The following is a 26264-nucleotide window of genomic DNA, read 5'->3' on the forward strand; positions in this document are numbered from 1 at the left end:
GGGCTTTCGCTGTCGCTGCCCCCCAGCTCTGGAACTCTCTCCCAGATTATTTGAGAGCTCCCCAACCATTGATTGATTTTAAAAGAGGCTTGAAGACTTTTTTATTTAAGCAAGCCTATTCTGCCTCTACATGTTTTTTATGATGTTGTTTTTATCTCTGATGATCTTGTTTTTATCTTTGATTTCAATTGCACTGTGTAGCACTTTGAGATTTTTGTTAATGAAAAGTGCGGTATAAATTGGATTTATTATTATTATTATTATTATTAATAAACTTAGTAGTTTTTAAGTGCATGTTCATGTTTACAATTCAAACTCTTTATTACCGAGGTAGGGTATAAAAGAACTGCAGGTGTCTGCAGAGATTAAAGTAGATCAGTGTGGTTTGGCGGTTGGGTGGTTTTACTGGAAGTTTTGTTTTGAGTTTTGATAACTGTGGAAATATGACTGAGCTAAATGCATATGCCCACAAACAAAGAGGTGGCAGCCACTTTCTTTTTGTCAACAGCCAACCACACAGAATCTTAAAAGGACCTTGACTGAGTGAAATGACTGCAGAGGACAAAAAAATTAAAAAAATTAAATGCTCAACATGGGCACTCAGCATTTCTATTCTGGCCTCACTTAAGGCTTGATAAACAGCTTTCCCCCTAACAGCCACAATTTTTTTGTTTTACAGTTTTATTCCAGAAAGGTACACAGATAATCAACAGCTGCTAAAGATAAACCCACATCAGAATCTCTTTTTACATGCAAATAAAAAAGTAAAATAAAAATTTGCCCTGAAGCTCAAAAATTCTGTTTCTCATTTCTGCTTTCACTTAATGATTTGTGTACTTTCAATATCTGCACACTGTGTACTACTTGAACCAACAGATACCACATTTGCTGACACAGCAACACCCCACCAACATACGTCTCGTTTTACAGATAAACAGCACACTGGATTAAGTGTATTTTCAACATTACACTCACAAGTCAAACGCTTGCTGCAAAGCACCAAATCTCGAAGCACAGCTGCTGCAGAACTATGTAGTTTAAGCACCATATGTCAATGTTAATTTTATTTATATAACACATTTAAAATCAACAAGTGCTGTACAAGCTGGTTAAGCAGGAAAACCCATCAGTGCAACATCTCCTTAGAGTTGGTCAGGTTGTTGATTGTGGCCAGTGTAATGGTGGTCCACTTCTCTTCAATGACTGTGCAAAGTTGCTGATTACTATCAGGAACTGAAACATGCTGATCCAGAGCATCCCAGAAGTGTGTACAGATCCTTGCAACATGGGGCCATGCACCACCATGCTGCAACATGAGGTGACGGTGGTGGATGAATGGAACAACATGGACTTCAGGATCTTGTCACGGTGCATTCAAAATGCCGTTACTGAAATGCACTCGTGTTCGTTGTCCATACCCCCACCACCACCATGGACCAATCGTTGACATCAGCAAACCGCCCATTCACGTTGACATCAGCAAAGCGCTCACCCACACGATGCCATACACGCAGTCTGCCATCTGCCCCGTACAGTGGAAACCAGGATTCATCCGTGAAGAGAACACCTCTCCAACGTGCCATACACCATCAATGATGACGAACTGCAGTCAGGTGGAGACCCCGATGAGCATGACGAGCATGCAGATGAGCTTCCCTAAGATGGTTTCTCACAGTTTGTGCAGAAATTCTTTGGTTATGCAAACCGATTGTTGCAGCAGCTGTCCGGGTGGCTGGTCATAGACGATCTTGGAGGTGAAGATGCTGGATGTGGAGGTCCTGGGCTGGTGTGGTTACACGTGATCTGTGGTTGTGAGGCCGACTGGATGTACAGACAAATTCTCTGAAACGCCTTTGGAAGCGACTTATGGTAGAGAAAAAACATTCAATTCATGGGCAACAGCTTTGGTGGACATCCCTGCAGTCAGCATGCGAATTACACGCTCCCTCAAAACCTGAGACATCTGTGGCATTGTGCTGTGTGATAAAACTGCACATTTTAGAGCGGTCTTTCATTGTGGCCAGCCTAAGGCACACCTGTACAACAATCATGCTGTCTAGTCAGCATCTTGATATGACACACCTGTGGGTGGATGGATTATTTCGGCAAAGGAGAAGTGCTCACTAACACAGATTTACACACATTTGTAAACAATATTAAAGAGAAAAAGGCTGATTGTGTACATGGAGAAAGTCTTAGATCTTTGAATTCAGCTCATGAAAAATGGGAGCAAAAACAAAAGTGTTCCGTTTATATTTTTGTTCAATATAAAACAAGGAAACACCACAACATAAAACTGATGGAACGTAAACTGAACTAAGAGCATCTGTCTGGAGGATCTCAGTGCTCCTGTTGGAGTTATAAAAGTCAAGAGGTTAAGTTATTGTGAGCCAAACCATGTAAAACCATAAGGGTATGTTAAATATTTTACATGAAGTAGTTCATTCTGAGCAAGTCAATGTCTACTAACTTCTGCAACCTTGTACCTTGTGTACAAGGTTATGTATGCTCAATGTACCTTGCACATTGCATTAAACAGTCAAAGGACGGAATTAAAAGTGGCATGTTGTGCACAGAGTTCCTAAACCTATCAACTTCACATCTTTTTAACAAAACAACAATGAATAGTGTCTTAAGGTGCCGATGCACAAGCACTGAAAAACTATTATTACTATTTGGCACTTCTTCTGGTTTTGTCATGATTTGCTACTCGTCTTGTAGCTTTGGAAATGTTCCTACAAAAAAATACATTAAAATTTGAGGCTTGATCAGAAAAAATGCATATCGAGTTTTGCTAACTTCATCTAAGTTAGCAAAGAAAGCTGCAAAATAATTCCACACCCAACAATGATAATTCTGGCGAAACAAGTGAGAAAACCCAGCTCTCTTTGCAACTCTACAGCTCAGACGTACTTCACAGTAGAAACATCATTTAAAGTTTTAACGGGCCACAGGAAGTTGGACTTTACGTGTCTGAACACACATTTTGATATCTATAAAGGGTTTTTAAACAATCACAGTTTTATGATTCTTTAGAGATTTTACCATTAAATGTTCATGTCAGGGTGATGATGTCACAGTAACTTTTTAAGCTGTGTAACTCCCAAAACCTTTACAAACTACTCCTATTTCCATAAACACTATCATTCTAATACAGTTTCTGCATCAAAATGTAGACATTTTTTTAAAAAAACTCTGTCTCACTGCCATACAGTCTCCTCTGAAATCACCCCAGAGTGCAGAGTGCAAACGTCCAAACGTTCATTGACTTCCATTGAATCCGAATTCAGAATTATCTCATCAAACCTGGAAGTATTTTTTTTAACTTGTCATATCTCTAGATAAAACACTGTAGACACACATACACACACACACACACACACACACACACAGACACAAAGTACGCGTGATGACCAAACATTTCTGCGATTTATGGTTCAGGATTTTTTTCCTGGTGGTCACAGGTGGTGGTTGCCATGGTGACCCCAATGCGCCACTGGCAGTAACTTCAACATTTTTATTGTATTGGGATTCTATTGTAATCCATAGGGGAGCCCAGAAGAAAATCTTTGGGAACCACTGCCTTAGTTAATTACAAACGTAAGTCCAAAATCATTATTGGGCTTTAGAGAAGAAAGCTGATGAATGTTGGTATTTCAACCAGCAGCTGCTTTGACGCCTTTCAAAATTTTTCAGAAATTTTCTAGCTATTAAAAATAGTTTCTTCTGTTGTAAGAATACTCAATGTTTCACAAGACTTTTGACATATGTTTACTCTCTTGTACTACAACTATATACGTGGATAATGAACTAGGTCAAAATACAACAAATGAATGTACCACACTGCTATTTCCAAAATATGGTTCGACTTCAGTCACGTCGCCTCAGTGGTTAGAGTTGTCACCTCACAGCAAATAGATCAAAGGTTGAAAACTCTGCTGCAGCCTTTCTGCATGGAGTTTGCATGGTCTCCCTGTACATGGGTGGTTTTTCATGCAGGTACTCCGTTTCTACCCACAGACCAAAAACATGCATGGTAGGGTAAATGGCGACTCTAAATTGTCACCAGGTGTGAGTGACAATGTTGTCTTTCAAGTTTGCCTCTATGTGGCACTGTCATGGACTTGCAATTTGTTCAGGGTGTGCCCCACCTCTTGCCCAATGACTGCTGGAGATAGGCACCAGCTCCCTCACAACCCTGCACAGAAAAGCAGGTGACTAAAACAGATGGTTGGATTTGACTTGAGCCATCAAAGATGTAGACATGACACTGCATTCTTTGGCAGCGCTGTTTTATGAGGTTGTTGCACACCACACTTGTTGCGTGAACGTGAACCAGTTTCAAAAACAAAGATAAATGCTGTTGAGGTTTAAACTTCAGTGATAAGGCCAAAAATAGAAAGCTACACTGAACTAAAACAAACAGTCTGATGGCTACAAGGAGGTACATTTAGGAGTACTCTGCTCTATCTTTTTGTGAAATGTGGCTCATACAGGAGGAACCATCCCAAATGGTCTGCATACTGGTTGCAATGAAGTGCCTAAGGAAACTGGTAATCAACACAATTTCTGAGGTTCCAGATTTAGTAAACCCATTTCAGTTCAGCTACCAAGAAAACGGATCAGTGGACGACACTGTGGCTCTGGCACTTCACCACATCTTACAACACCTGCATTTTCCTGTCAAACAGAGCTGTTGCTCCTGGATTACATCCATGCCTTCAACACAATCATCCATGGCAGACCAACACCAGGTAAAGATCCTGTAACTGTATCCTGGACTTCTCACAGACAGGCCACAGTGATGAAGATGGGGAAAGAAGGCCTCTGCTGAGCTCACAGTGAGGGCCCAAAGCATTGCTGCTTCAGTCCAAAACTGTTCTCCTTGTACATACATGACACTGTTTCTGATCAGGACATTATCATCATTAAGTTTGCAGACGATATAACCATCCTTGTCCTCATCAGCATAAGAGATGAGTCTTCATACAGGGAGCTGGTCCATAAGATTACTGCCTACAGTGAGGACAAGTATCTGGTCCTTAATGTTGACAAAACCAAAGAACCATTACCCCCTCTTCTGCTTCTCACCATCAATGGAACGGGGATGAAGTAGACTGAAAGCTACGAATCGAAGGCTGTACTTCGAGATCAGCCCAGCAGTGGGCTTGTTGAGAGCGTTCTCACCAGTTGTGCCACTGGTATAATTGTATAGCCACAGAAGCTTGGATGAGCAAAAATAGCTAGGAGTAATCAGACCAGTACAGAGGATCATCTCGTCTGATCTTCCCTCTATGGACACTTTATACACCTCACGCTGCAGAAGGAAAGCACAGAACATCCTCACGAACAGTCACGCCCAGTTTGTGTTCTCTTTAAGTGGGTGAACGCCTGAGACACTGCAGGCCTGTGAGAGTCAGCACTCACCCAGTATTCCTGCATGGCAGCTTAATTCCTGCAGGAGATAGACTGGCACATGACATTAAAGATGGAGAAATGACCCCACACCTCAACCCCTTTCAATCTGAAATCAGTTACCTCCCTCAGACTGCTCTGCTCTCCTGCTCCTTCTCTGCCATACTAAATAGCATTATTGTGAAAGTATATGCAGTATATTGTCCTTTTCGAGCTTTCACTAGATTTTTAAGATGATTTTCTTTTAACTTTTTAATTTTTTCTTTTGTTATTTATTCTTTACTTCTATAAAGCGAACTAGTGAGACGTAACAAGAATTCCAGTGCACATACTGTAATGTATCTGTGTACATGAGAAACTCTCTCAATCTTAATCTTAACTTTTCCTTTACAGTACTGTGCAAGAGTCTTGGTCCACCTCTTATTTTTTATACATTACTCACAAAAAGCTATATTTTCTTTTAATATTTTAAAAATGACTATAATCAATACTTCAAATTTTCTGTAGGTCTTTCAGTTTTATTTTTTGGTCTTTTGCTACTTTTTACAAACATTTAGCTAGGTAGGAGTACACTAAAAGTGTTTTAACAATTGATCCAGTTGTAGAAATAATTTAATCTATCAAGTAAACGGCATCTTTTCCTATTCAGATAAACCAATGTAAAAGAACAACTGAGCATTTTGCTTCTCTGACTTGCAGTGCATGGATCTCTACTGCAGACTGCTGGTGGGAAGGAGAACTGCACTGATAATTTCACCTTTTTCAACCACGTTCTGTGGCGACAATGAGTTCAGAGCAGGTTAAACTGAGCAGAATCAAAGACAACACAAAGCCACTTTGTTCTGTAATTCAAACATTTCTGTCATATGCTGCTTGATCACTCATCTGGAACCTAGATGTTCTTAGAGGATCACATTTCAAAATACACTTCATTTCCACAGATCACAGTGAGGTCTCGGTTTTATCAAGCTTATTTAAAAATGTGCCTGTAGAAAGTCACTTATCGGGTTCTTTACTTCGAATCAGGACAAGGTTGGTGCTGTTGAGCTTTTAGGCTGTTCTTTTGCAGTTTTTCCTTTTTGTTTTAGATAAAACAACTGGACTTCATTCTGTAGCTGAAGATATTTTGCTTCCCATCTGGGGAGCTTTAGCAATGAATTAAAGCTTGGAACTCCACTCTCCAGTTTTTATTGCTAAAGCTCCCCAGATGGGAAGCAAAACATCTTCAGCTAAAGAATGACGTCCAGTTGTTTTGTTTGTTTGTTTTTACATCTTTTTGGATTTGTCATATCCTGAATGACTGAGAATGTACACCAGAAATTTGCAGTTTACAAAAACAGAAACAAAATTGACATATTATTCTTCTTGTAAGTCCTTTCTGTAACATACCTTTTTACAAAAATCTGACTATTGTTTTGTCAATAAGTTATCCCTCTGCCCCCTTCTTTCTATTAAACCAGGCTGCTTTAAAAAGATTCAGCTCCAGCAGGATGAGCATTTAAAGTGGCAAAGAAAGAAAAAAAAAAATGAACAAACCTGCCAAATTTTTCGGTGTTTCCCGTCTTGCCCTGCTGGATGACGTGGATAAAGTCGTGTGTGAGGATAAATGGGACACGCTCCCTTTTGATGCCAAACTTGGACTTGAAGTTTCCCAAGATGTGACCGAAGTCTATATGAAAAAGCTAGAAGAAAACAAGCCAATCAGTGAATAAGTGAACAGAAAACATCAGATGGACTCTGGAGGAGCAGTATATTTGTCCCACCTGTCCGGTGCTGCGGACCATGATATTGTCACTGTGGCGATCTCCTATGCCCAGGACATACGTAGCTACACAGTAGCCTGCACATGACAGAGTGAACTCCTCGATTGCCCGATCAAGAGCATCACTGTAAGTCCACAGCATACACATGACACATAAATATATATATTAAAGATGTTTTCTGAGCAATCTGCTGAGGTTGATTTTCCCCCTCTTACCCAGAGTTCCTCTCTTTGAGCCAGTTAAGTAAAGCATCCTTGTTGAATGCTGCAGCTGCTACAACGTTGCTGCTGGTCAACTGGATGTTTGCAATTGTGTCTGCTGATGAGACCACCTCAATCAGTCCTGCCCGATCCCCTGTTGCTAGGCAACCATAGGGTACGATTCTGTAAGAGAAAGAAGACAAACGTTGAATGACGTCAATCTGTCCTGCGGTGTTTTGTTTAATAGACATAATCATAAAAAATATCAAAGGTGGACACAAAGTAATTCTGTTTTCAGGTGATGGTTGTGTCATCATGTAGCCTGCAGCTGTGCTTCATCTTTTACATCAGTGGTCCCAAACTTTTTTTTATTTTAATAAAAAAGTAACCTTCCCAACGCTAGCTTTATATATATATATATATATATATATATATATATATATATATATATATATATATATTTTTTTTTTTTTTTTTTTTTTTGTTTATTTTACTGCTCAAATCAACCTCAGGTCTGATTTGGAACAAGCAATTTAAAGGCTGTTCACACCTGATTCTTCAATATGTCTTACAGGCAGGTATCTGCATACAAAGCAGCTAACTGACGTTGAATCGCAAAAAAACGTTTTGGAGCACAAATGAACCGTCCAGGTATAAACGCTCTCAACCACAGCTGACCACTTGCAGCCATATTACAAAAGAGAGGTCTGAACAGTGTCTGATGGAAGAACTCTGGGAACAAAAACACGTGGTGGTAAAGTGATGACACATTTTCTCCTCACATTTGTTGTGCTGACCTGGTTATTAAATCTTTACATCTGGCAGCCATGATCGAGCGCTCAATGCAGACTCAGTGTCTTAATTTAATTAGCAGCTTGACCAAAGATAAAATAAAGACCAAATGTGCTAAAGATACTTCTTCCACCTAATGGAAGTCGAGTTTAAGTAAATGAGATTAAGTGAGAGTGGACAGGGTGGTATATATGCGGTGGTTTTGTTACATTTTATTCCTGTGTCCTCTCGCTGTGTTTGAACTTTGGACTCGTGTCCTCTGAATCTGAAGCCCCGCCCACCAGCTCAACTGTCAAAGCAACCTCCTTCACTGCTTTGCTCCAGATGTGTGACGACGGAACAAAAACAGGGTTTGTAAAAAGTGTTCTAAGCGTGGATCGGATTAGATCGTAACTTAGATATTGTATCCAAGTGTGGGACTACACATGACTCTCAGAGGTGGAGGTCAAACTAGTATGGGGTAATTAAGTGCGTCTCTTCCTCTGCTGCACCCCGGCAGAGCTTCCCCTACCCCACTGAGAGCAGGAACAAACAAGTCTGACAAAGACTGTCCTCATGTAACACATATCCTAATGAACACAAAGAAATACTCACCTGAGGTCCAGATTAGCCTCCTTCCACAGAAGATCCATTAATCTCAATATTTGCAGGGTCAGCATGTCTTGCCTCAAGTCTAGAAAATAAAAGGTGAAAGGTTGTCTAAATTTGAAATGGGATAACAAAAAATGAGAAAATTACTGGTTTTATTTCTCTGCCAGAATTATTTAACAGTTTCTCATCCACCCCTGACCTGCTGTTGTTTAATCCTCTGATTCCAACCTTCCTTCCTTTTTCTGTAATTCTTACCGTCTCCATTTTTGAAGATGATTCCCAGTGTATCTCCACTCATCAGCTTATTGTTGTAAACGATCCAGAGAGGCTTCATCTTCGAGTCCATGTACCGACACTTCTCCACACTGGCAGGACAACGACAGAGAGGAAACCAGAGATTATCCACAATCTGACGCTCGGGCCAGCGGAGAGCTCCTCACGAAGGGAAGCTGAATCTTACCTGATGTCAGACAGCTGGACACTGGGGTTTAGAGGGGAGTGCAGGTCTGACAGAGCTTCTGAGTAACCACTCTGCCGTAAACACGTCATCATGGCCTCTTTGGTCAACATCGCCTCCTTGGTTTTACTCCTAGCATTTTTAATGGTTCCCAGTTTGATGAGCTCGTTGACTGACTTCAGTTTACTCAGGGCTTCCACCTGGTACAGAAAAACACACGACAAAACTAAATATTAAAAAACTTCTTGCAGCTTATTTGCTTCCAGCTGAATAATTAAAGCATTCCTGATGCTCATTAAACAGCTTGTACGCTCTTCACAACAGGAAAGTGATCAGATAAGACATGAGGAAGTGTCGGAAAGAGCGAAGAGGTCAAAGGTTAAGGGGCAGGATGGGCAACCCTGCTGCCACAGCAACAAGCAGTAAAAGCCCACAAGTCTACATCTGTCAGGGTTAAAAATATACCAGAAACATACTGAAAATATCAGCTCGTGATCTGAATTTCGCAAAACTGTTCCGCAAACACCAGTCCGTCTTTAAACGGACTCTGACCGATTCAGAAGTCACCCATAGGTGGATAGAAGTCTAACTCCTTCCTAACTTGAAGTGTGTTGTGAAAGTGCCTTTAAATAATAATAAAAAAACTGAAAATTAAAATTAAAATGGAAATAATCGGCAAACAGTCTTGTTTATAGAGTGAAGCAACATCTAAGAATTTAACTTAGTGCAATGCTCCCACCCCCTTTAGGGTTAAAACAACTTATCCAGTTTGGCTGGTAATAAATCCAACCCCAGAGGTGTTTGGTAAGAAATCAGAGTCAGATAAGACTACAGGATGGTTTTGGAACCCTTTAAGTGCCCAATTAGAAGAACCTGTCAGGCAAACAATTATTTTATGTCTCTGCCGTCCAACAATTTCTGGCCTAATATAGAAAAAATATGAATTTAAGGTTCCAAATATTTAACGAACAACGCCACCCAGTGCCCTGATGTGTGATATGCAGACATGTAGTAAATCCTTGTGGCAATGTATTTCTGACATTCTTCATGTTCTTCTTTATTAGGCTCCTTTATTGTGACATTTTGATTGTAAGTATAAGTCACTGACAACTTCTACAAAAGTGATATTATGACTCATTTTATATATATATATATATATATATATATATATATATATATATATATATATATATAAAGTGAGTCATTTTCACATAGAAAATGACTGAATAAAACAGAAGACTGTTTACCATTTAAATCCTCTCTGAGGCTGAATCAGAGCCACAAATTTATCCTTTTACTGCTCCTCTCTGTTTAGAAAAGCTAACTAAAATGCTAAATGTTTTTATTTATTTATTTTTTTGGAGAATGACACCTCTCTTATTTCCACTCTTACACCAGCAGTTTTACACTGTTTGTTTTTCACCCAAAAGGGGGCACAGCTGTTTTAAAGAGAAGAAAGAAATAGCCAGGGGCCAAGCTTTATTAAAAGCAAAACAAGGAACAAACAGACAAATAAGAAAAAAAAAAAAAGGCTTGTGCATTGAAGTATGAATAAAATATTTTATTCACAGGTTTAAAAAAAGCCACTATAAACAGACTGTGTGTAACTTGCCTGTTTCTTTAAAACCTCAATATGAGGGATGCTGCCTCTACAATACGCCTCCAGGATGAGGGCAAACTGGACAGAAACCGCCGGCATGTGGATCTCTGACCTGTAAAGAGGAGGCAGAAATAAGATAAAGGTATCTCTAATGCTGCATTTTAAACCAACATTTTAATCCTTTCCTCCTTCCTTTTTAATATGCAACTGGTTCAGTGCGTTTGTTCATGTGTACACAATGACTGACACACCGTAGATGCCAGAAGAGGAAGTGTCCGATCTTGCGGTTGCCTTGAGCACGTTCCAGCAGGAAGTGTGTGAGGGCACAATCGTAGTAAGGCTCATAACGCAACACCTGCACCAACTGTAGCAGGTACTGCGACAGTTCCTCATCACTGACAGGGGGATGGAGAAAACAGGAAGACAGAAAGACAAATAAGAGGAAATACCCCTACAAGCAGTAGTTTCATAATGCCATTTAAAATGGCCTGGGTGTTCACGCAGCAGGAAGAGAACCAAGGAGCATCATCCAGTGTTAAGCATGCAGAAAGTGCATTGAACTGCAAAGAAATCAACCGATATGCTTGAGTGTACATGATTATAAATACAAGTGTGAGTGGATGCATGTGTTTACCTCATGTCACTCAGACAGCGGACAGCGTACTCCCTGACGTACTGATCAGGATAGTTGAAGTCCAGAAGCTCCAGAGCGTCTCTGGGACCCAGTTTGGGCCAAATCTGAAGCAGCGCCTGCAGCTAAAAGCACAGAAACACACAGAAATCAGTAATGAGAGATGCAAATTAATCTTTCAGTAATATTGATATTCATGTTTCTTAATTTAATCTTTTGTTTTTTTACTTTCAAATACAAGGTTGTGGTTGTTGTTTTGTTTGAGTCACTGATGAGGAACATTAAATGAGACAAAACATGAAAAACTAATTTAAAAAATCCTTTAAGTGTGAAATGGAAGAATTTAACAAAAAACAACAAAAAGTTGATAAACAATTATGAGTTTTTGTTTGATATCATCAAGGCACAAATTCAAAAACAACTAGCATCAACAAATTATTAGAACACAAAATAACATTTTATCTTTATTTAATTACTATTCAACAAAGAACCAGCAGCCGTAAGAGTGAAGAAGGTCAAAATGTGCTGTCATAAGTGTCTACATAAGCTGTCAGATTGATAAAAATCTTAGGAGGATTCGGTTTAACCCTCGCAGCAAATTAGTTGGAACCTTAATAAATGTCTGATTTTTGGGTTGCTTTAAAATAAGACGTACATGCAAGACATCTTAAATACCACAGAACATTTTTTTTTCCTTCTCACGTTGTTTTCATCGTTCAGTAAATTGTGGATTGGTGCAACAAGGGCCGTCTATGTATAGACCTCCGATGGGAACCCAAAAGTCGAAGCTGGGAATGGGACCAGCCTTCATTGTCAGCTGGTCCCAAAATAAATCTTAAGCCCCGCCCCCTCCATGTTAATGAATGGTATTTTTCCAGATAATCACTCTCGCCGATTTTGGCTCTTAGCTCACTGCTGCGTTTTTCAAATATTCATTTTCTAATATGTTTAGTTGTAATCGGTTATTTTGTACCTAAAAGAAAGCTCATGTAACACTATGGTTGTGAGCAGGGGAGTAGGTGGGACTTAAAGCCCTACATCCCCTAGACTCTGGCTCCAAAAATCCAACATGGCAGCTTCCGATAACCAGATTCTGCTGGACTGAATGCCCAACAATGAGAGAAGCCAGGGACATTTAGTCTTTAATATATAGCTTTTGGGGTGCAACCCAGTGGGCTAATCTACAGTAAGATTAGACTCTGTAAAGCTTCAATCAGTGGAGCCACAGACTAACCTGGGCCATGTCCTCATGTTTGCTCCACTTGACGGAGAGCAGCAGCTTGGGTAGAGACTGAGGGAAATTCTCATGACAGTCGTGGCGTAGTGTCCAGATCAAATCCTTCTCGTTCTCACACAGCTGAGAGAGCGGATCACGCTCCATGATCTCCTTCAGCTCGATGTGGAACTTCTTCCCACCTCGACCCTGAGAGCAAAGATGTGGAAACAATACAGGGTCACAAGTTGAGGTAAAGAAGAAAACAAAGATAGCAGCATGGAGATTATCAACAACAGTGACTTTAAACATCCAGAAGAGGGCAGGAGTGTACCAAGGGACCTCTTATCTCCCACAAACTGCCTGAATGCCACTAAAAAAAATTGACTAATAAAAAAACAATCACAGAAAAAAAAAGTTTCATGCTGATAAACAACAACATAATTTGAAGACATGAATGTAAATGTAAACTTTAGTCCTATATTAAAGGATGACAACCAAAAAAATATTTTAGTCAGCGTTTCACACTCGTTAACTTGCAGGGCTGTGTGCAGACATGCCCTGTGTGTGGTGGGATTACATAACCTGCTGTAACACACCCAGGGGGGGGGGTTAGTTGAGAGGCACTGAAACAGGAAAACCGACAAGTAATCTGATTAGAGTCCTTAGTTCTGAAGGGGGGAGTGAATATTTTTACTAATACAGCCTTGCCAAATGGTAACAATAGGTTACCAAGGAAACTGCAACTATGGGTTTAAACTGAGCTTTGAATCTGTGAGTGAAGGGGAGGGAAAGCTGGAAATTATGCTGTCTGAAACAGGCTAACATTTTACAATCAGACCACTTGAATTCAAAGTGGTCTGCAATCATCTGAGCATGCTCACACAATTATGTCTTATTGTGCAATTACTCACTTTGGGTGCGCAGTCACTGGCTTTGATGATCTGTGCAGCTTTTTCCAGGATCTGCAAGAAAAAGGAGCGAGCTGGATAAGTGAACACTCACCGATACATCACTTCCAGCAAGAGTGCATTAAGCAAACAGAGCACGTCCCAGCCCTCTCGTGCTAATAGCCACCACTTCATCATAATCACTAGGTACCCTTCTGAAAAGCACTCAGCCGCCACAATGACTATGACAGTCAGGTTTCTGAGGAAGGCCACACTGCTCTCATCACTTTACTGTGTTCCCTTGACAAGTTTGTGTACACCAATGCAGGAGAAGACACTAAAGCATTAACATGAAATCACAAATCCGAGTTTATAGGCATGCAAAATCTGGACTGCAGACTATTTGCAGTCTAACCTTGTCAAAAGGAGGAAATACGATGGAGTGTGAGGAGTACTCCGGGAAGTGGATGTGCAGTGCTGTAGCGTTTTCAGTGTATGGGTTGGTCTGAATAGTTCCTATAGGGTTCAGCATCTCTTCGAGTTCATCTGCGGAAAACACACACACACACACACACGGAGGAAGACATTTGTTTGAAGTGAAGCTCATTTAATCCTTGTTTAAATATTAAACACACAGGGAGAGTTGGCGTGATTGTGCGTACCAGGAAAGGAAGACCAGCAGTGTAGGATGATGTCTCCAGTCTTCAGCTGCCCTTTGTAGTCAAACACCATGGTGTTGACCCAAGCTATAGGGTAATGCTGGATCAAACGATTATTAACAGTCAGGGTCACAATACAGGCTGTTTGAAGGTTTTCAAATGACCCACAGCAAGCAGCGCAAGGCACACTTACCACCTTCCCCGCCTTGCGGATGGTCGGGTATTTGTTTATGTGAGCGTTTTTGGTGGACTTCTGCTTCTTGACCTTATCCATGACAGCGTAGATGGCGAAGCAGAGGCGAGTCATGCGCGGCAGATCGCAGACAGAGATCTCAAACTCCAGCGTGCTGTCCTTCCAGGTGTGGTCCGAGCGTCCGTTACTCTCGCTGCTCACCGCCGGCTTACAGAGCAGCTCGGTGCCGTGGAAGAGCCCCGCCCTCACCTGGACCTGCAGACGCAGACATCATCTTCTTATATTGGACTTTCACTATGTTTTAAAATTGTGTGGCGCAGAGCATTCACGCTGCATTTGTGCAAAAAATGCAATTTCTCTAGTTTTAATTAATCTCGTGGATGTGCTGACCCACTTGAAACAAACACTGATTCGTAGATGAGAGCGTTTACCTTGGCAGTCTCCTCTGCGTTCACCTTGCTGCCTTTCACCAGGACTATCCTGAATGGGCTGGACACATCCCACACACACGTCTGTACTTGCTGAAGGGGAAAAGGGAGAGGAGAAAGCGAGAGTCGTTCTGGATTAGCATGATGCACTGTAAAACTATGTACATAACTCAGCTTCTTCACACAGATCCGATCCCAGCCCAGACATGCGAACAATGAGGGGGGTCAGGTGGGTCACCGTGATGTCAGGCCAGGAGGATTTGCGAAGGTCAGCAGTGGAGAGAAAAAACAGCATCAAATAACACACTGAAACTCAAAACATGACTGACCAACACACTTCCTGCTGCTCGTGTGGTTTCAATTCTCATGATGTATGTCATTTACAGTCCTTTATCAGATACAAGACAAGCTATGTTTGGATTAAATCACAGAACACCTCCTCCTCTTCTCTTCTTCTGCCTTGTTTTCCCTGAATTATCAGATACATTTTACTCCCGCACAACTGAGCATCCAAATTCCTTTCATAAAAAAAAAAGATTTTCTTTCTGTCACAGTTAACCACAAATATGTTTCTGTCTACGTTCTTCTTTAGAATTACAAGTGCATAGTTCTTAGAAACACCACTATTTGTTCTTAAAAGAAACTAAAACAACATTGATATTTTTTTTAAAAACTAAATTCAAAGTGGCAAATTCTCCTGTTCAGGGCTTCAGACGGCTGTCTTTAATTTAGCGTGGTTTACCTACAATCACACATGTAAAATAAACTGATAACATATCGATCAATATAAAATACACGTATAACTGCCGAAGCTTTATTTTTATTGATATCTACAGATAAAACAATGGAAAAGAAACAGAAGATTGTTTTTTTTTAAAAGCACTATTTTTTGAAAAACCAGATTCAAAAGCTTTTTAATCTACTTTAAAACTGTTTTTATATTTGACTAAAAACTGTTTATTTTATGTCGTGTACTCCTTAAAATTCAGCGTTGTTAAAAGGTTTTATGTTAACTAACCAGGTGAGTGTGAACAGTCAAGGACAGTCAGAGTCTGGGTCAGGATCTGTCAAACTGGGTTTTCTTTTTAGATCATTTCGTTTCTGTGCTCCCAGTTCAGATTTTAGCAGGTATACATGCTCAAATAACCTGTTTTTAATTTTGGAGTAATATTGGACCACTCTCTCTGAACAGATGAGACAAGTTTTAAACTCTCCACAGGAAGAATGAACAGAAGAAGTCCACCCAGTCTGGATAAAAACTATGTTCCCTATTAGCTTTTCTTTTTTTACTGACAGCAATGCTGATTTTCTTCATGTAAGTAATGTTTTCTCAGGCTTTAACCTATCCATGGGTTGGCTTTTCTCTGCAGAAAGACAAAGTAACATAGTGGGGAGCAGAGAGAAACCACATAATTTACTGTAAAAAATAGCTGTAAATGTGAGAAAATGTGTGCAGGTTTAAAACAAACACACTGAACTGAAAGTTAACAACATATCTGAGTTGAGACAAAGTTTCATCTTCATTTGGAAACCCATAGCAAAAGGAGTAATGCCAGAGTTTGGAAATGACAGAGATGTAACAGTTTGGTCTAACCTTGAAAAGAACATTATGTGCAATCTTGTGCTCAAAGTATGTGCTGTGAAACTCTCAGATGCAATCACACCAAATTTTAGCACAATGTCTGTAAAACTGGCCGAATTATTACAATTTTTGTGAGATGCTTTGCTAACAGACAGACAAACGCATACACACAAAATATTATCGCCCTTTTGCCTTTTTTTGGCGGCAGGCAATAATAAATGGGATCAAAGAAATGGAAGCGTCATGTGGTTTGTTTTACTGTAAAGCGCTAAGAGACGCATCAAATGCTAATAGAGAGAAACTAAACATGATGCATTAGATGGAAAGTGTTAATGCTCCATGCGATGAGTCACACCTGTCATGTTTGTCATCTCTCCAAACCAAACATCAGAAGGAACATCAATAGGCTGCTCAGGATCAGAACCTCACCAGGAGGCTCGCTAACGAAGACCAATTAATCGAAGGTGACATTTGAAAAGGTGGACGCACACACGGAGCAGTGATGTCACTGCGCAGCTGAAACGAGCTGCTCATCTTTCCCGACAACGTGGCGAATGCTGGCAGAGAGCTGGGAGCCTGCTCGGACACAGCGCCTCATAAACAACAGGTGGCGGCTGCCAACAACATGTTTGCTCGGTAAACCTCCACACCTGCAACGTTATTTTGGTGCAACAAGAACACCAGAGCAAACAATGGCGGATATTAGGTGAGCGTTATCTAGAATACACAAGAACATTTTCTCCAGACTCACTTCATTCCTGTCTGAGTTACACATTTAAGCTAAAACTGTATGTGAAAAGAAACTTTACAACAGAAACAAAAATGGCACCTTGACATGGTTCTATAAATAAAGCAAACAGTCACTTCGGCGATGAAAACAAAAAAACTCCAGCAGATTCTAAACAGACACTGATATGGGACTCACCGTGGGAGCCCTTCTTTTGGGAGGTAGCGGTAACGGTGGGTTGGAGGACTTGCGGCTGACCACAGCTCCGATGGCAGACATTTCCTTGTCGAAAATGGCCTTCACGGTGCTGGTGTGAACCAAGGTGAGGTGAGGAGGCTCCTTGGCCTGAAGGCATGTCCTGATATACTGTGTAAAAGAGAGGACAGCAGTGTGTTTCAGCTATAGGACTATTTAATGAGGTACTACAGAAGATAATGGCTGCATTAGTTTAAGAACTACTTAAATAACTTTAAAAAAAATCAAGGTATATTTGGTTTCTGTCAGCACATGAAAAATACCAAGATACAAACAGATTTAGCTACTCTGCCCCCCTCAAAAACAGCCTTTGTGTAGTTGGACATACATGCAACATTAGCCACATAAGGTCTACTGAACTTATAGACCCACAAAACTTTAAATTTCATGTCATTTGTTTGATAAGAATCTTTCATTTCAGAAGAATCCCACAGCAACAGATGCATTACACTGAGCACAAGACAAGATATCAACCATCACACACACACAAATTCTCCAAGAACGAAAGTCTCAGAAAATACAGAAATTAAATTTTTGTTTTTTGAAGTGTTTGTGTTAAAATAACATATCTTCCTAGTTTTAAGATCTATGCGTGCTGATCTGATATTGACCATCCAATAAAACTGTAGAATTTCTGAATGCCTGAAGCCATTTTTATTTGTTCACTTTTTAAGTTTTGTGTTTTATATTTCTGTATATCTGTTCTAATATAAACAGTTTAATTATAATTTTAGTATACATCCTCTAAATATTTTACATGAACCAAAGCAGAAAGAATCTCCACAACATTTAGAGTATTACGACTATAGGATATTTCAGAAAAGCTGTGACGTGGTCACAACTATCAGGAGGTTCTAAAGCAGCTGGTGAAAATCGCTGTATAAAACCTTAGTTCTGCTGCACTTTCACTGGCTATTTTTCATTGATTAACCAAAATTATTTTGTAAACATTTTCCTAGAAGAGTCCCTGCGTTAACCTCAATCTGCACAATGATGCCAAATTTAATTATATTTACAATGAACAATGATTTTCTTATTCCCTGAGTTTGTTTTTGATCATTTTTGTTAATCAATGGGTGCATCCATCTTTAAGCAAGCAATTGCTGTTGTTGTAACACCACCACTGATTGGACAAGACTTCTCATTCATTTGCTGAGGCTTCTGATTGGTTGATGTTGGAGGTGTAACACTGTCGTTTTCCAGGGAGTGGATGACAGATGCCAGGAACGACAGAGAAAAAAAGGTTGGATTCTACCAACCAAAAAGAGTGCCAAGAGTGTCTATTTCAAATCTATAGTTAATATTTTTTATTCAAATCTATTTTACAAGGTTATTTACTTCAGCTTCATTGCCTTGGGAAAGTTCCTTGTCTTGGCTAATGAATTATCCATCTGATTTTTTAAAAACTCTCCAGGTCCCTCAAAAAAGCCAAAAATTCTCACAAATAGTCCTTAAAAACTGCTGATTTTGGACTCTTTAAACACCGTCCCAGCTTTGTTCCAAATGTCAGGAAAATGCATTTCTGATGCTATAAATTTCTAATTTTTCTGCGGGTGGGCCCCCAGACCCCCATTGGTCCTGAACTGATGAAACCAGCAATAACAAAAGCATCCTCGGCGTAATCAAACAGTGCCGCTGCAGGTCTACTAAACATTTTATTGTTGAGCCATCAACACTGTAACCCAAGGCTGTAAATTTATTCCTCCAAACTTTGACCAGCCAAAAACTTCAAATCATACGGCAGAATGTGGTCATTATTATGCAGTGCTCTGTTGCTCGGACAGCTCTACGACAATGATGTTAATCATAAAGCTAGATTAATAAAGATGACATCCCATTAAAAATATGCAGCACCCGTTTTCAACTACTTTCTTGCACATCCTTTGCACCTCCTATCAGGCCCTTCTCAGTGTAACCAATTTTCACTCTTTTATGCAGAACGCTGGTGTTCTTGCAGCACGAACTCAATCCGACATTCTGCCACAGACACAGCATGCACAAACGGACAGAAAGAGGAAACAGTTTTCTCACAGTGAGTTTCAGGTCTTAGTATATGAAGTTTGACACACTCCTTATAACATGTGAAACTTGTAAAATAATTACATTTTGTTTGCTAACCTCTGGGTTGAAGCACTAGCTGCTGAAATGCTTTATAATCCTAAGGGTTTTTATTCTGAATGTAAAGAGCAACAAGATTGTATGGATTTATTTGACATGTCCTTTGTAGCTGCAACATGGCGAGTCATTACTGAAAGAGAGGATAATTTATATCTTTCTCAGCATGCCTGTTCCTCTTTCTGTGAAGGCAACAGTGCAGCGCATTGCTCTTTTTTCTTAGTTTCTACTCCTATGACGCAAATACCACCTGCTCTCAGGAGATGGTAAATATTTAATGTAAATTCATGTCCTGAAAAGAGCTGGTCTTTGAGACACTTTTTCCCCTTGTAGTTAAACTAGGGGATTTTTTTTTTCATTAAATGCAGCATTGACCTCATTTAAAGGTGGGCAAACTGGACCAGTGCAGAGAGACGTTGTTTGGCTGACAGCAAAATCTGAAGCGGATATCTATCTTTACAAAGCCTTTCAAGAAGGAAATGGATATATATGTAAAACCCTAATTTGCATCTACACATGACGCACAATCTGTTGGCCTCTGGGTCCTGATATCTGACTGAATCCATTGCGTCACTGACCTTGTACTGAGTCAAAGGGTGGTCTCCACAGAGGAACTCCAGGCGCTGGCTGACTCGGAGAAAATACTGACCCCTCCATGCCTCCTCCTCAGGCGCATGGGTGGTCAGCCACTTCTTCACCGCCATCTCCATCAGCTCAGAGGTGGTGCAGGACGATGACACCTTCAGACTGGTCGAGTCCTTCAAGAAAAGAATGGAAAATGGAGAGAGACTGTTTCAAATGATAATCAGAGCGTATGCTCAGACAAGTGTGGGAAGAAAATAAAAACTGAGCAGACACATATTTTTAAATCAAATGAAGATCAGTCAAGTAAAACAATGTGCACATTCTTGACCTGCCTCACTGCTGAAGCAAGTAGGAAAAAGTGCTCTTCACTCCTTTTTATTTACACACTTAAACATCTAGTTATCTGTCAGACAACATATGTATTGTATTTAATCTCCTCCTGAATGTTGCTGTTAGAACTATAAGTATAGAAATCTAAGACAAACTGCATTTATACCTAAACATCCTTGAACAATAGTGCTGATTCTGCCTTTGAATACCAGACTGATGAACACGAGCAAGGAGAAAGTCTCCCACACATTAACTATCAAATATGCTCTGAAGCTCATCACTTAATGATATTTATAGCCCAGTGCTGACCTAACACCAGAGCTGGAATTATAATTTCCTGGAGGTTTAATAAAAATGTCATCCATCCATAATTAACAAAACCCAGCCAGAGCTGCAGTAAATCATGGGATGGAAAAGGTACAGGTTAGATTTACAGTAGAATCCCAGAAAGTACCTCAAGTAAGAAAGCAGCAACAACAAAACCTTTTGAATAACATAAAACTTTATTTTGATCTTTAAATATAACTAGAGAAATGGCATTTTATGCAAAGATGCAGTTTGAATAGCGAGTGCTGAATTTTTTCTCCAAAATTTGCTAAAGAGGATAAAACTGAGTTGTTAAAGTTAAAAAAGGAGGAAAAAAAGCTAAAGCTAAACTTTAGCAGTACCTAAAATCATTTTAGGTACTGCTAAAGTTTAGCATTAGTTTTTTCCTCCTCCTTTAGTGTTAGCTAGTGTTAGCTTTTAGTAAAATGAGTAAAACAGGCACTAAAGCTAACACTAGCAAAATAGATGCTAAAACTGAAATTAGTAAGAGAACTAAAAAGCAGCAGAATGGTAGCTGAGCCCTAAAAGTAGCTCATCTGAAGCTAAATGCTAAAAGTGTCAAAACAGTAGCTAATAGCTACAAGTAACAGAAGATAAAAACAGAGCAAGTACGCTGAAGCAGATAAAAAATGATTTGAAGGAGTTGAAAACAATTATATTTCAAATGAACTTCAATATTTTTAAAATGTCCAAAAGTTACAAAAAAATATAGTACACCATTCCTAATTGAGCTGAACATTTGAATTTACAAATGTAGCACAAAGTATGCAGAAGTAGTTTGTAAAAAGACGTAGGTGGGTGTGGGGGAAAAAGAAAAACTATAAACAGAAAAACAATAGTGTGACTCAACATTCACACAGAAAGATTTGCATGCCAACACAAGGAGTGAATAAAAATTAGGTTAACAACTGAAAAAATCCCGATGATATCACTGAAAGCAAAGTTTAGACTGAGTCTTAGCATGATCACACAATAAAACCACACTAGCTCACTTCCTGTTTGCAATGAAGCTTATTGTGTCCGACCTCCCAAATAAGACTTCCTGCCTCCGTCCACCTGAGAACGGTGGCACAGATGGCCTGTCTTTGTCTTTGTGTGTGTCTGTGATGTTGATCAAAGCTGATAAACAAAGAGTCGGTATGGACATGACCATCTGTTTTATTATTAGATAATATAATTTCTATAAGAGTGGCAGCGAGACAGATGGAAGGACACAGCCTAGTGAGTTCAGAGCAGGAGAGAGGAAATGGGTTCGTTTTAATCAGCGTTTTGGTCCCCGGAGCCAGTCTGTGCGAGTGTCAGGGAGAACAGCATCATTTCTCTGATGGTTTTGACCCACTTAGTGTTGTCACATGTCTCGATAGTTTTGGCTCAATAACTTGACTTTTGGAAAGCTGCCAATTGTGAGCAGAAAAACCTGTCGGTGTTTGGATAACATCAGCACGGTTTGGTGAAATCACATGGCTACTCTTTCTATTCACACAAGGCAGTTTTGTTTTGTGAGCAGCAAGTCAGTGTTATTCTGGGTGTTATTCTTACGCAATCACAGATTATTACACAGTATAGTTTGCTGTATTACTGCCCGCCACCCAAGGTTAAGAGGCAAGAATGTCTTTGCTTGTGTCTGTGCTTTTCGGCAGCTCTAACAAATTATCTTAGGAACCACTGCACAGATTTTATTGAAGCTTTCAGAAAGTAATCATTGGATGGTCATCTATTACTGATTAACTTTTGGAGTCAACCGAATTAAATGTGGCAGCCACGAAGAAGTGACCTTATTAAACACAAAAATGGCTAAAACTTTGCAGATATTGAGACAGTTTTGTGTGGAAGCAGCTGAGTGTTCACCATCCATCCTCTGACCACTTACAAATGTTGCAAAATCTCATAATATTGCATGATATAGTGCACAATGTCATTTTCAAGTTTAGACCAAAATGGCTATAACTCCATTCCTTCTCAGCATAAGGTGATCTTAGTTTAAAACTCTGACATGAAAGGCTGCAGGCACTATGCACTCCTTCGATAAATGCTAGGTCTTTTATTTAATTTGTTTAGGAAAATAGTATGAAGAAAATGATCAACATTCTGTCTCAACTGCAAGCAGTCTGTCAAGAAATACAAATATTTCTTTCAGCATCTAATTAATCCAAATGCCACAACACATAACAGTCAAAGATATGAATCATAGTTTCTCTCACTCCCTACAATGAGACCAACAGGCAAACACGGTGTCCTGAAACAAGCATTATGTGCAAATTAGAGTACAGAGTTAGAAAAATGACAGATGTGGAGCTGCATATGAGATGAAAAGGTGCAGAGGCCCTGTGAGTGAGTCTTTAAACACTTATTGCATCATGTTTTGGGGCGGAAATTAAATCCTGCTTTACTGAGGTTCACACGTGTTGCACTTTTACACTTCAATGAAACAGGAAATACAATACTTCATCTGTAATAAAGCTGTCTGTCTTAAAGCTGATTCAGAGGGAAAGAAGTAAAGTCTAGGAGATTGATAGGTTTTAACTCTCAAAGAGCAAGCTGTTGAACTGAGACAGACTATATATTCGTGACTGCTGTTCTGAATTATATAATTGATTGTTCTCAGAAGATAAATGGTGTAAAACATGTAAAATCCAGGAAATATCCCCTGCCATTTGGACCTCGGATATGTTTCTAATGTGTTCATTAGGCTGTTTTCACACATGGACAGAAGAAAAGTTTAGGACAAGGTGCAGACAGCTGATCTGAAGTTGCTGTTCACAGATGAACTTCCTGTTTGGATGTACACTCACTGACCACTTTATTAGGTATACCTCTTCAGTTGCTTTTTAACACAAGCTGCTAATCACAAGCCAATCACATGGCAGCTACACAATGCATTTGAACTTGTTGAAGTTCAAACCGAACATCAAAATGGTGAGAAAAGGGATTTAGGTGACTGAACGTGGCATAATTGTTGATTTGCGTATTTCTGCTGATGTCCTGGGATTTTTATACACAACCATTTTTAAGGTTTACAGAGAATGGTCTGAAAAAGAGACTAGAAGCACTTGAAGAGCGTAAACCTTCGCAGAGGCCATGGGGTCATTAAAAAAAACAAAACCAAAAAAAACATAGGATCCAGACTGTGATTTGGATCACCATCAAAATTTAATCACTTGTTTTTTTGTGACAACAATTCCTGAAAATTTCATTACAATCTGTTCATTAGTTTTTAAGTAATCTTACTAACAGACAAACAATCAGACAGATAGATGGATACTACCAAAAATATAACCTCTGTGGCAGAGGTAAAAGCATGAAGTGAGCAGCAGTTATGTGGATGAAAATGCCTTGTTGTTGTCAGAGGTTAGAGGAGAATGGGCAGACTGGTTCGAGATAATAGAAAGGCAACAAAAGATCCAAAAAACACTCATTATAACCAGGGTCTGCAGAGTACCATGTCTGAACGCACAACAAGCAGATGGGCCACAGCAGAAGACCGCACTGGTGCTGCTCTTGTCAGCTAAGAGCAAGAAACTGAAGCTACAGTTCACACAGGCTCACCAACACTGGATAATGGAAAAACTCTGCCTGGTCTGATGGGTCTTGATTCATTGGACTCCAATGGACTTCACAGCCATCAGATCTTAATCCAAACAAGAACCTTTGGGATGTGTTAGAACAGTAGATTCACATCACGGATGTGTAGCTGACAAATCCACAGCAACTGTGTGATAACATGTCAATATAGACTAAAATCTCTGCTAAAAGTTTCCACCACCTTGCTGAATCTATAACACAAAACTTAACCCTTCTGCTGCCATTGGATCAAAATGAGGCCTTGGTTTTAAAACAGAGGCCTTGTGTATCTAATAAAGTGGTCAGTGAGTGTACATGCAAACATGAAGTTTATCTGTGAATAGCAACTTCAAACTTTAACTCAACTGTCTGCACCTGGTTCTGAGTTTTTCTTCTGTCCATGTGTGAAAACAGCTTTTGGGGGCACATTAGAAACATATCCGAGGTTCAAATGCCAGGGGATTTTTCCCAGATTTTACATGTTTTTACACTATTTATCTTCTGATAACAATCAGAAATATAATTCAGAACAGGAGTTGCTAATATATAGCCTGTCTAAGTTCAACAGCTTGTTCTTTGAGAGTTAAAACCTATCAATCTCCTAGACTTTACTTCTTTCCCTCTGAATGAGCTTTAAGTTAGGCAAGTTTAAAAACTAAGGCGTCAAGGGTCATTTTCATCCAAGGGCAGCAGAAGGGTTAAGGCAGTTCTGAAGGCAAAAGGGGGGGGTCCAACCTAGTACTAGAAAGGTGTTTCTAATAAAGTGTGAAATATAAAAGGATGAGGTTTGGAGGAGCGTCTGTTCTGACTGTACAGAAAGTAAAGGCACCATACAAAAAAAAAAAAAAAAACCCAAAACTGTGGAAAAATAAGTATTTATTTTTCCATGTCAAAAAGGGTGGATGAGGCTCTGATGTCTGTTTATGTGATGATGACAATATGATGTGAGCATTCTTTATCTGCCACTTGTTCCAGAGTCAGGTCACGGTGACAGAGTTTGAGAAGGGAGGCCCAGACATCGTTTTCCACAGCCACCTATTCCAGCTCTTCTGGGAGTTCACAACACCTCGATGGTTTGGGTCAACTGTCCTGCATGTTTAGACGTTGCCGCTTGGATTGGACTGTCGCTGTTGTCAAACCGCTTCAATCAGTCTCCAAAAGTTCATAAGGGTTCATGCAAACATCATTTTTAACATGTCTTTACAACACTATCATTTTCATAGTACATCCAAAGTTATATGACGTTCAGCAAACTGTAGCACGTCTGGTAAGAATTATACATAATTTCTGCCAAACTAACCATGTTATGCCATATTGATAGGCATGGAACATTTAAACTGTAGTGTACAGATAAACTATAATGAAATTTTGAATATCAAAGTTACTTAAGGACAGCAAAATCTGCGTTGAAAACAGGCCTGTTCAGACTAGCTGTTATTAGCTGATCTATATGGTTTGAGGCAAGAAAGTGTTACAACTCGCTGCTGCCTCTATTTGCATTTGCAAGTACATACAGAATTTTATGTAAATATTCATGTAATACAAAACTGATGGAAAATGCAAAAGTTTGAAAAATAATGCTTGCAAGAACAGCTAAAAAAAATATAGAATTTGAAGCTGTTTAAAGATGGCAGAAGTACACTTTGATCTTAGCTGTGTTCGGTTAGCTGTTAGTTCATCAGTCCTGTTAGAAATGAAGTATTTCTTCAAAATGAGGTCTTTCAAAGAGTTACCTACAACAGGTGACATATAAAGTGTTCATAAATTTTCCACAGAATCTCACTTCAAAATGTCTGGACTATCCTTGTAAAAAGCAGCCAGGAACACAAGTAGTTTTAATTTCTCTGTTCAGTTCTTAGACTGATTTGAACTCTCTTATGAAAAGGTGGAGTTTTGTTTCAAACTGCCTCATAGGATCATTACAGCGTCACACAATAGGAACACCAATGA

General features: G+C 39.7%; 1 protein-coding gene across 12 annotated transcripts in view; it reads right to left on the reverse strand.

The window, feature by feature from the left end:
• pik3cb (phosphatidylinositol-4,5-bisphosphate 3-kinase, catalytic subunit beta) overlaps positions 1-26264 on the reverse strand; it is a 74788-nt gene that overhangs the window by 7882 nt on the left and 40642 nt on the right. For all 12 annotated transcript variants that reach the window (XM_025007191.1, XM_017422040.3, XM_017422039.3 and 9 more), the window contains 17 exons: positions 20090-20269; positions 17340-17507; positions 14836-14925; positions 14405-14659; positions 14215-14311; positions 13968-14098; positions 13577-13627; positions 12684-12872; positions 11453-11574; positions 11070-11213; positions 10831-10930; positions 9222-9418; positions 9017-9126; positions 8765-8843; positions 7394-7561; positions 7179-7302; positions 6952-7097 (listed from right to left, as the gene is read on the reverse strand). In XM_025007191.1, the coding sequence (XP_024862959.1) occupies positions 6952-7097; positions 7179-7302; positions 7394-7561; positions 8765-8843; positions 9017-9126; positions 9222-9418; positions 10831-10930; positions 11070-11213; positions 11453-11574; positions 12684-12872; positions 13577-13627; positions 13968-14098; positions 14215-14311; positions 14405-14659; positions 14836-14925; positions 17340-17507; positions 20090-20269 (2351 nt within the window). The remainder of the gene's footprint in view (positions 1-6951; positions 7098-7178; positions 7303-7393; positions 7562-8764; positions 8844-9016; positions 9127-9221; positions 9419-10830; positions 10931-11069; positions 11214-11452; positions 11575-12683; positions 12873-13576; positions 13628-13967; positions 14099-14214; positions 14312-14404; positions 14660-14835; positions 14926-17339; positions 17508-20089; positions 20270-26264) is intronic.

The sequence above is a fragment of the Kryptolebias marmoratus genome, linkage group LG2 (assembly GCF_001649575.2).
Source record: "Kryptolebias marmoratus isolate JLee-2015 linkage group LG2, ASM164957v2, whole genome shotgun sequence".
Taxonomy (NCBI): domain Eukaryota; kingdom Metazoa; phylum Chordata; class Actinopteri; order Cyprinodontiformes; family Rivulidae; genus Kryptolebias; species Kryptolebias marmoratus.